The sequence below is a fragment of the Pteronotus mesoamericanus genome, unplaced genomic scaffold (genome assembly GCF_021234165.1).
Source record: "Pteronotus mesoamericanus isolate MK-2021 breed Mesoamerican mustached bat unplaced genomic scaffold, CSHL_Meso_final scaffold_408, whole genome shotgun sequence".
Lineage (NCBI taxonomy): Eukaryota > Metazoa > Chordata > Mammalia > Chiroptera > Mormoopidae > Pteronotus > Pteronotus mesoamericanus.
Window position 1 is genome coordinate 2,638,656 of NW_026555315.1, and position 10,746 is coordinate 2,649,401.

At 69.0% G+C, this 10,746-nt stretch overlaps 1 protein-coding gene across 2 annotated transcripts; it reads right to left on the reverse strand.

Annotated features, from left to right (window-relative positions):
* Positions 1-1,658: 1,658 nt before the first annotated feature.
* Positions 1,659-6,736, reverse strand: TMEM235 (transmembrane protein 235). Of its 2 annotated transcripts, XM_054593142.1 has the most exons (4): positions 6,559-6,736; positions 5,007-5,087; positions 4,381-4,518; positions 1,659-1,903 (listed from the first exon to the last, which is right to left on the reverse strand). In XM_054593142.1, exons 1-4 carry the CDS (start codon positions 6,734-6,736, stop codon positions 1,659-1,661), a joined length of 642 nt encoding a protein of 213 aa, XP_054449117.1. The 2 variants fall into 2 exon arrangements, with proteins under 2 accessions (XP_054449117.1, XP_054449118.1); XM_054593143.1 differs by lacking the exon at positions 5,007-5,087.
* Positions 6,737-10,746: the final 4,010 nt, after the last annotated feature.

Genomic DNA, 10,746 nt, shown 5'->3' on the forward strand with positions numbered 1-10,746 from the left:
CACCGCCTCCCTCTCCAGACCCCTCCTCACTGCCAGTGGTACCTGGCATTCCCCTCTCGTGGACGGGGCTGGGGCGGGGGGCGGCGGTAAATACAGGAGGCACTGGTCCCCGGGACCACAGCGAGCGTCTGGTGCGTGCGAGCACGATGGAGCCCGAGAGGGGACGCTGCTCGCCAGCCCCCGCACAGAGGACCGGACCAGGCCAGGCGGCGGTGGCGACCGCCCGGCCCGGCCCCTCGTGCCGCCTCAACCAGCCAAGCCCAGCGACCTTCCATTCTCCCTCGGCTGGTCCCCCAAGCCCTGCCCCCCGACCTCTGCTGCCCCTTGGCCTCGGGCTCGCCTCCTGAGCCGGCGCTGCGGGTCTGGGTGCGCCTGGACAGGGCCAGAGGACCCCTCCGCCCCACCGTGGAGCGCCTGACTCTGCGTCCCTGTCCCTCCAGATGGTGAAGCTGCTGGGCACCCCACCACCACACACACACACGGGGCGGGGGCGCTCGCAGCAGGCGATGGGGTTGGGTGCTGAGCCCCTGTGCCGGCAGCCCCGGTCCTGGGCCCCTCGACCCCCTCCCCAGGTGCGGCCGCAGCGCCCGCTCTCCCTTGTCCCCTCTGTGGCTGTTGGCAGGAGCCGGTTCCCAGCCGGGGGCATTCCCAGGGCTGCCTGAGGGTCCCCACAGCCTGCCGCTGGCTTCATCACCGCACAAGGTCATCACCGCCACCATGGCCCTCCTCCCCACGGCCTCCCTCAGGGAGTTCCAGGGTCTTCGCAGCCACCGACATGTGTCTCCTCCAGGGTCCTGTCCTCAGAGCCCTGGCCCACCTGCGGCTCGAGAGGCCTGGAGCTAAACCCTCACGCTGTGTCCCCGGCCAGCCCACGGGTGAAGCCGCGGGGGTCTCCCCCACTGCCCACAGCCCCCGTGTGGCCCGGGCGTGAGGAGCTGTGTCTGCAGAAGGCGTCTCCAGATGCAGTGACACAGAGACACGCACGGGGCCTCGGGACGGACGGACACTCGGGCGCACACAGCTGGCATCGGGCTTTGGTGCTCGCGCTGCCCCTGAGCCACAGGCACGCACGGTCCGTCTGTTCTGGAAACGCGTGAGAGGCAAAAGGCTCACACCGCACACGGGACATTTATTTAAGGACAAACTGGCACCAAACTGCTAAAAGGAACAAGGAATGTTGATACACCCGCAGGAAGGGAAGCCCCGCTCAGCCCCCAGCCCTTTGTCTCTCAGTGGGGGCCCCCCCCCACCCGACACGGGCACTTCACAGCCATACCTGCCTCCTAACTCCCTGACCCCAAGACAGGGGACACTCCTCCCCTTGACCCCCCAAGAACGGAGCAGCTGTGGCACATCAGGACTGATGGCGGAGGGGCGAATGCAAGCCACACCCCTGAGTCAAGGAGACCGCTGAGCACCCCGCCCTACTCCACCATGACTCACCCCCCACCCCGCCCCTGCCTGGACACCTGCTCCCTCTTTTGGACTCACGGTCTCACCTCCGCAGGAGGCCCCGGTGGCCCTGACAGGGCGGGCAGCCCCTAAACACCCGGCTCTGCCCAGCAGGGCCCGCAGGACGGGGCGCCCAAACCCAGGATGCAAAGGGAAACCCAGCCCCTCTTGTGCCAACCCCCAGCCCCCACACGCCCGCCTGGGACTCAGGTGACCACAGAGTGGGGGGCGCCAGGCTGCCGGTGGCCCCGGCGGAGGGCTCCGGCGGCGGCCAGCAGGAGGGCCCCGCTGAAGCCCTCAGAGACGCAGGAACCCCAGGCCAGCGCCAGGGACCAGCCGAAGCTGACGCCAACGTCCCGCACGTGCTGGGGGCCGTACTGCCGGGTGGTCTCGGCGAAGGCCAGGTGCGAGTAGCTGATGTAGATGCTGACCCCCGCCAGGGTCAGGGCACCTGAGGAGGGGCCGGTGACCACTCAGCGTCTGCCTACTGGGCAGCCTGCCCTTCCAAGGTGCCCCCCCCACACTCGCCTTTGAGGGAGGGAGGCTCTCAGTCCTCAAAGCCCCGGACCTCATCCCGCAAAACGCCCGCGTGAGCAGCACCTCCGCATGCCTAACGCACGGCCCCCGCTCACACAACTGCCCCGACACACACAGCGCCCTTCAGAGTCCCAGAGCCCCCAACACACACAGCCAGGGACCCCTGCCGGCAACAGGGGGCCCAGGGGCCAGCCCCTGCCCCTTGCAGGATCCCCGCCGCCCCGTTCACTGGGTGCCACCTTCCCTCCTCCGGCCGGAGCCTGAGTGACCCCGTGGGAAGCCCCCTCCCAGCCCCAGGTCTGACTGCTGGCCTCTCCGCTCCCCCAGCCCCGCGCCTCCCTGGAGGGGACCGTCCTCCTCCCTGCCACCCTGTGCGATCTGAGCTTTCTTCGAAGAGTAAGGCTGGCTTTGCACAGGGGATGCGTACGGGGAGCTGGGCACTGGGCTCAGAGGGACCAGCTCGGGGAGCCCCCCCAGCCCCGAGCCGCAGGCTGGCATCACAGCCCGCCCTCAACGCCGACTGTGGGGAACGCGGTGGGCTCTGAGGCTCCCACAGGCTCCTCCTGGGGACACACAGCCCTCTGGACACTCCTGGCTAAAAGCAGGGGTTGGCCAGAGCCGACCCTCAGGGCCACATCTGGCTCTTGCTGAGGCCCAGAGAAGGGACGCGGCCCTGGGTCCCCTTATTGCCTGGCTCTCACCCTGGTCCCCTGTGATTCCCCACTTGACCAAAGCGGGGGATTGATGGGAGCAGGCTCGGCGAGGGGTGGGCCCAGCAGCGGCCGGCACGGCTCTCTGGGGCTTCCCAAGGGAGTTCTCATGCTGCTGGGGTCCCGGACACAGGCCAGGTCAGGGCTCCGGGCCAGGCCCCGCTCCCCTGCCCACCAGGCTGCTACGTCCAGCCTGGCTGAGCACAGGACCTGCCTCTCGTCCTCCAGAGCAGGGGACAGGACACAGACTGGCTGCCAAACTGGACCCTCCCCGGGCCCCTGGCGGTCACCAAGCCTGGAGCGGGGCAGACGCAGTGGAGCTCGTCCCTCAAGCCTGTCCACCCCATGCTCCCATCGTGGGACGACAGGGGCCGCCGCATCCACTGCCGCCACCCAGAACCACCCGCGCCCCTCCCTCCTGGCAGTGCTGATGGGGTGGGGGCTAGGGGCCAGCTGGCCCCCTGGCCCCTTCGGTGCGACACTCCTGTCTGGGAGCCCCTGGAGCTGGCGTGCCTTCCAGCCCGGGCTTCATGCAGGCCCCGGGGCAGCTTCCGATGCCAGCCCTTCCGTCCCACGGAGGAGCCCCGGACCGTGGGCCCTGAGTACAGGGAGGGGCCGGGGGTCCTCCCACGCGGCCTGCGGCCGGGCCCTCAGAGCAGGGGACAGTCCCTAGGAGGTGCCCCCAGAGCCCCCACGGCCCGCGGGCCGGTGCCTGTGCTCTGAGAGTACCGCTGAGGTCCCCCGGTTCCTGCCCCACCCGAGCATCCCCCTCGGTGGCTCCCCAGGCCCCTCAGTTGGATTCTGGACACACACAGGCGGCATCTGGGGTGAGGCCACCACTCACGCTTGGGTTTCTGCTGCCTTCACCCCTGTGCAGACTCCCAGGCGTCTGAGCCCGGCTCCTGGCCGCCCCTGCCCCCCAAGCCCCCAAAGGGTCCGCGCCCCGCCGGAGGAAGCGGCCCTGCCTGGGCGGAGCCCCAGGTCCCCCCTGATCTGGCCCCCCAGAGCTGTGGCCCGGAGGGTGGAGCTGATTCAGGACTCCAGGCCCCACTCAGGTCTGGCCCCGGACAGCAGGGCCACTGAGGACTGTCCCCAAGGAGCCACCAGCCTGCCATCAGCAACAGCCGACCTGGGCATGGGGGGCTCTGGGTGGCTGAATGGGCAGTGGGACCAAAAGGCACAGAGGGGGACCCCAGGATAAGCTTCCCGCTGGCCTTGGTGAACGCAGGGACGTCTCAGCTGGAAGCGGTGACCGGGGCTGCGTGAGTCCCTGAGCATGTGCTGGCCTCAGGGGACTGTCTGCTGATGGATGGCTGCTGTCAGTCTGGGCCTGGGCGGGGGCCACTGCCAAGGACTCTGAGGGCCCTTATCGCCTGTCCTCACGCCTGGCCTGCCTTCCCCGCTCCTCCCGCCTGGACAGCCCGGGAGCAAAAGGGAACAGAGGTGCAGGCTCACCTGGAATCGCTGGCGGTCCTGGCGTCTCCCACGCCTGAAAGCACAGCCCTGGGTCCCGCCCCACCGCCCTCTGTCCCTGACGCTGGGCCCACCGCCACTGGAACCCCTGCCCCTCACGAGGCCTCGCCGGCTGCAGCCCCACCACCGGGGCGGGCCCAGGTTCACAGGGCTGCAGCGGAGGCAGCACCCACCCCCGACCAGCGGCCCCCACGGCCCCCAGACTCACCCCCGAACAAGAAGTAGCAGCCGGTAAAGAGCAGCAAAGGGACACTCCGGGCCAGGGAGCCGAGGAGGCCGCAGACCCAGCCGCACACGACGAGGACGAGGCTCAGGGGCAGGACCACCGTGACGGCCCGGTGCAGCGCTGCAGGGACAGGCGCTCAGGGCACGGTGGCACCGGGCCTGCCGCGGAGCCCTGCCTGCCTGGACGCCCACTTCACAGGACACTCCTGGCCTTGGCCTTGGCCGGAGGAGGAGCTGGACCGTCGCCTCCCCAGGTGCCTGTCTCCGTGGTAACCCCCGGGCTCTCCCAGGGGCCCCTTGCCCTGGCGCAGGCTTCCCGAGGCCGCAGTGAGGGGGCTTCCCCGCCGCCCTCCCTAACCTCCCAGGCTTCCCGGGGTAGCACACGCGCGCCCTCACCCGCCAGGCAGACCTGTTTGGAAGCATAAAGCAGAGCCCCAAAGGGGCGCAGGACAGGCGGGGAGTCGGGCACCTGAGGAGCGTGGCGGCTGCGGCTGGGCCAGGGGAGCCTTCAGCTGTGTGCCCACATGTCCCCTGGGCCAGGGTGAGGGCGGCCTGAGCCCCACCCCGCCCGGGGATGAGAGGAGGCAGGGACTCCGCCCCAGGACTCACCGAGGAGGCGCTGCACCGAGGTGGAGGCGTCCAGGCCCTCGCTGGCAAAGGGGTCGATCAGGGGGTCGCAGCTGCTCTGCCCTGCGAAGCAGACGGAGAGCACCCAGGGCCTGGGGACACCGACGGGGCCAGCTCCCACCTGCGCCTCTCCGGGCAGCGGCCTGGCCCCGCCGAGCCACGGGGAGGGATGGGGCCGCGGGGCGTCCGACTCCTGCAGCGCGGAGCCGGGGCTCCTCGAGGCTCCGGTGGCTCCAGATCTCTGACCGGCTTACGTGATGCGCAGGGCCGCCCTGGGGCAGCCCTGGCCGGGCGCCGAGCACGCCCACAGGCCCACGTCGGAAACGGGGGTGTGCAACGGGGCCCTCTGACACCCCCACACGTGCACACCCACCCACAGACGCACACACGCACAAGCCTGTCCGTGGGTGCACAAGCCCGGCCCTTCCTCCCAAGCGCACTAGGAAGCCGCCGTCTCTCACGCATACACACACACACTCGTGGACACACACATGTGCTCACACACCCCTCTCACCGGCATGTGCACACACATCCTCACTCACGCTCACGTGCTTCTACACACTCCTAGTCAGTCACCTGCGCGCACACACTCACTGACAGCCATGTCCACACACACGAACATGTGCTCACATACAACCTCACAGTCACGTTCTCGCACATGCACACAGACACAGGCTCACAAGCTCTCACACTGACATGCACGCATGCACGCACACACTCACACCAGGCTGGCCTCGCCGGTGAGGAGGGAGCAGGGCCAGTGCGGGCACTCGGGCCTCCCCGGGGAAGCGCCCTGCCCGTCCTGGGCCGGGCAGCCCTGCCACAGGTGTGCCAGTGGGGGCCTTCCTGGGGGCCGCCGTGTGCGCTCCAGGCCGCCCGGTGGCATCAGGGGAGCAGGGCCTGCGTCCTATCCCGGGCCGTGCCAGGCCCCTGGGGACGGCCGCCAAGAGGATGGGGACCCCTGGCCTTCCCAGAGGCCGCAGCTCCCCACGCCTGGGCCTCCCGCCTCCACCTGCTCCCGCTGCAGGCCTCCCACCCCTCCCTGAGGAGGGAGGGCTGAGCCCCGCCTGCCCTGTCCCTCCCTCATCCCGCTGACCCCCTCCCCCCACCCCCCTTCCTGATCCTGAGGAGCATCGTTTCTTCCATCCGACAGTCCAGGGCTTGGAGGCTCAGTGGGACCAGTCCCAGGCCACACAGTGGCAACTGGCAGAGCCCTCGCGAGCCTTGGGTAACCTGGCCTCTGCTAACAGGGCACAGCTCCCTCCCAGGACCCGCCCCATGTCCCACACGTATTTCCCACCCCAGCCTGACCCTGGGAGTCCCTTCCTCCCCCGACCCCCTCAGGCTCTGATAGTTGGGGAAGGGGGTGACAGGAGGGGACCTGGGCCCCCTAGGGCAGATGTGTGGGTGGGGGTGGCTCTCAGCACCGCTCTGTGGGCAGGGCTGTGGGAGGGAAGGGACCGAGGAGAAGGGGCGACAGGGGGCGGGCCACGTCCCTGCCCTGGGGGCGCCGCGGCACCGCCACAGCCCGTACCTTCGCAGATGCGCCAGAGCCCCGAGTGCGAGGACAGCGGCCCGGGCCCCGTGTGGTTGCCGCCGGCCGCCACCTCCAGGAGGTACCAGTAGTCACTGGCTACCGCGGCCGCCAGCAGGGCGAAGCTGAGCAGCGCGCCCAGGGCGGCGGCCAGGAGCAGCGCGCCCAGCCGGGCCATGCAGGGCTCCGTGGGTGCGATCGAGCGGGAGGGGGCGCCAGGGAGTGGAGGGAGCCGGGAGGTGAGGGCCGGGGGGCTAAGGTGAGCCCCGAGGCCGGGGTGGTCCGGGAGTGCAGAGCCAGGGATTCAGGGGTGCGCAGAGCCTCGGAGGAGGCGGGGGCGGGGTTCCGGGGCGAGGGGAGAGCGGGAAGGGGGGCACGGGGCGTGGGGGTCGGGGCTGGGGAAGGTGCGCCGGGGAGCAGCGCCGGGGTCTCAGGAGCAGGCAGCGGCGCACGGAGCCCGAGAGGGCAGGCGGGGGCTGCTCGGCTCCTGAGGCGGCGGCAGCTCTTCTGGACGCAGTGCCCGTCCTGCCTGTGCACCGCCGGCGAGCTGTGACCCTGGGCGCGCGGGGAAACGGACGGCACCTCCCTGGATCGCCAGCTGCGTCCTGGGGGTCGGGAGGACTGCTAGGGGCTGTGGGCGGGCCTGGTGCGCCCTGGGTTCAAGTCCCGGCCCTGCCCAGTGGGTGGCTGGCCGGGGTCCTGGGCAAAGGTCTTCCTCCCTTGAAGCCTCGGGCTCTCCAGGAGCCCGAGCCCGCGCGCCCTGCCCTGGAGCTGGCAGCCCGCGGTGGGGGGGGAGGCCTGTGCCAGGCGGGCAGTCTGCTGGATCCAGCAGGGGTGGGCTGGCAAGGGGGACGCAGCGGGAAGTCTGCTCAGCTCCTAATTACAAATGCCACGTGGGGCAAGGCCAGCTCCGCCTGTGCAGCCTGTGCATTGCTCACTCGCTCAGCAAGCAGGCTGGAGGCGCTTCCCGGACTGCATCAGGTGCTCCTGGGGTGGGGTTGGCGCAGGGAGCCAAGGGCCCCCACCCAGGGGCAGGCAAGGTGCGTGGCAGTGCTGGCTCGGCTGTCAGGCGGGGGCTGACCGAGCTCCAGGGGGCTTCCAGACTGTCCCTCGCTGCAGCGGGGGCTGCTCAGAGCCTGCAGGACGGGGTTGCAGGCCTGAGGCCCACCTCCTCACTGAGAGGGGCCCTTCCCAGACAAAGCAGCTCCACAACTTGGGCTCACCCCAGGGCTTTCATTTCAGCCTCTTTTTCTCTACCCGGCCTCCTCCAGGTTGGAGGAACAGTCTGTGAAAACAATTGCAGCAGAATTATTGAAACTATTCAAACCGCGTTCAGACCTAGTGGTGGGGAGGGGCGGGGTCTCGTGCAGGCCGCCCCTCCCCCACAGGGCCAGGCCCGGCCCCTGTGCCTGACAGCCCTGCTCCCAGCCCCTGCTCAGGAAGCCGGTGGTAGCCAGGGCCCATCTCCCTCAGTGGCACTGGGGCTGGAAGGTGAGAAAGCCCAGCAGGCCGACTGGGAAAAGCATCCCTAAACGCAGGAGGGCAGGGGCTGGGGGTTGGGCGGGTGGCAGGGAGGAGGGGGCGGGGCTTGTGCAGGCCCTGGTTTCCGCGGCAGCGGCTGTGGGCTCTGCCTCCTCATCCCTGCTGGGGAGAGAAGGCTGAGGAGGACCCGGCCGTGCACCGCACAAGACCAGGACCAACAAGGCCTGAGTGGGTGAAAACCGCCCTGTGTGCTTAAAGTGTGACTCCAGAGACACTGTTTAGGGGGCCCCCCTTTGGTGGCGCCCTCCCGGTGCCAGCTGGAGCCGGTTTGCAAGGGTCCCCTCTGCACCCCCATAGAGCTTAGGCAGAACCGGACTCAGCTGTCAGGGCCCGTGACGGGCGCCGTTTGAGGCCACCGGGGCCGCAGAGCCATGCACCTCTGCAGAGGAGTGGACACGTCTCCCCCTCATTTCGGGGCGGGCCGCTAGGGGAGCAGACTACACCCCACCTGCCTTAAAGCCCTGGTTCTGATGCGCAGTCGGAGCCGCCGACCGGACTGTCCCCTGGGCGGCAGGCGCCGGACCTCGCGGGGCTCCGTGGGCGGACTCCGCTGGTCTACACCCCTCCGGGAGGACCCGTTATGCCCCAGCCCAGGTCTGAAAGGTGCCGCGTCCTCTCCGTTAGCCACCCCCCTTTCGTCACCTTGCAGCCCACGACAGCCCTCGCCCAGTGGGTTGCTTGGCACACACCAAGCCTGTCTCCCAGCCGCCGGGGCCACCTCAACGCCAGCAGCAGACGGCCACCGCGGAAACCAGGGGCAGGAGCGATGTTCTGATGGAAGAGACTCCGCTTATAACTGACAGGAAAAGAGGGCTGCACACAAGCCCTTTTTCTTTACACTTACATTCAGCCCACGGGACCCAGGCGCTGGCCCTGGGGCCGCCCAGCCTCCTGCTCCGGGCTGAGGATGCACACGACTCGGCGGGCAGCCTCCAAGTGGGACTGGTGGGATCACCACCAGAGCAGCTCAGCATCGGCGACCCTGCAGCTCCTCCTGCGGCATCTGGCAAACGTCCTCCCACAGGACACGGATCGGCTGCATTGCCCAAGAGGCCCCCCTGCCCTCAGGGGCACGCAGAGGTGGGTCCGTCCTGGTGGACTCCAGGCGCCAACCATTCTAAAGGGGGCCCGCAGCTGAGGCTGTGGGCTGGACACACGGGCCTTCTTCCCCGCCTTTGTGAGACGGGCCCTGACCACAAGGCACCACACAGCCGGCCGGTCTCACGCCCGAGAACCCACCACCAGGGCTGGGAGGGGCTCTTGAGGCCGCCGTGGCCTCGCCTGCACCTGCCCAGCGAGCCTGGCGACCTCTGGCAGGGCTTTGCTGACAGGGAAGCAGGAAGCTGCCCCGGTGCCACCAGCTTCCCCACAGCCAGGGAGCCTCTGCACCCAGGCACGTCCACTCTGTTCCCCCCACCCGAGGGTGCGCCTTCCCCTTGTCCACGGGGGCCCCCGCCTCGACCCCAGATGAACGGACCCTCAGCTCTCCCCTGGTGCCACCCAAAGCAGAGTCCACCATGGCCCAGGCACCGCTGCAGACAGGCGCCACACTCGGGGCTGTGGCTGGCCTTGTCCTCCCACCCTCCCGAAAGCAAGGCCGGCTGTGCGCTCGCTGCGGGACACCGAGCTGTCTCTGCTTTACGCAACCAGCGCACGGTAGGCGCTCAAGCAAAACTGTGAGCAAACCAATGCAAAACTCACCCCTCCGCCCCAGGGATCAGGTGGGAAAGAGCCACAGAAGCCACGGCCCCAGGAGATCACAGCCCGTGAAATGCGGGCCGGCAAGGCCGAGAGCCGCCGAGGAAACCTACCGCCAGGGCTCTCCACTTTCGGAGCGAGCTTGCCCAGGCCGGGACAAGGAACCCTTCACCGTGGCCGCTCAGGCTCCGAGAGGTCGCCCCTCTCCCTGGTCTGGGCTCAGACTGTAGACGTTGACAAGCTGGTGTGGACGATGGGCCATAGTCACCTCGGGCGAAGCTGGGCGAAGGGCGCACAGAGCCCTCCCCTCCCCGTACTGTCTTCACAGCGTTCTGCGCGCGAGTTCAGAACAGGAGGTGGAGGCATTGCACCGCAAGGGTCAGTGGAAGTCAGGCCTGGATTAATGGAGCCTCCCTGACAAAGCCACACAAGAGGCAGACGGGGACGGTTCCAAGACGGCCCTCGCTCTGCGGTCAGGCAGCCGGCCGCGGCCACACGCCAGCCCAGGGGCCACACTGCCTGGGTTCAAATCCCAGCCCTAGTACTTACTAGTTGTATGATCTTGGACAAGCTATTTCACCTCTTCATAAGACTGCATTTCTGCACCAGGAACATTGCTGAGATCACATGATTTCCCTCGCAATTGCGAGCTACTCTTTCAAGTGAGTACAATCTGCAAAGCACGTCCGCATCCCAATGGGGTACCCACCTGCAGGCGCTGGCTGATGGCTCCACTCAGGGCGTAACGCTCGCTGCCATTGGGCCGGGGACAGGTGACGGGCTCGGACAGCTTTGGCTGGCCCACAGGGCCCCGACCGCGAGTCCCGCCTGGCGGGGCCGCCGGTGAGCACCCGCGTGCAGCCCCTTCCCTCTCCCGCCGGCCTCGGAGGACTCGAGATCGGAGCCCCAACTGGAAGGGTGGCCGGGATGCTGGCCTCCGCCAGGGCC

Bases quoted from the DNA above. Each gene is read 5' to 3' on its own strand.
- TMEM235 (XM_054593142.1), bottom strand. From the start codon at position 6,736: ATGGCCCGGCTGGGCGCGCTGCTCCTGGCCGCCGCCCTGGGCGCGCTG. The intron at 4,519-5,006 runs GTGAGTCCTGGG...CTGTCCCTGCAG, and splicing joins CTCGGTGCAGCGCCTCCTCG to CGCTGCACCGGGCCGTCACG. The intron at 1,904-4,380 runs GTGAGTCTGGGG...GCCCCTCCTCAG, and splicing joins CTGCTACTTCTTGTTCGGGG to GTGCCCTGACCCTGGCGGGG.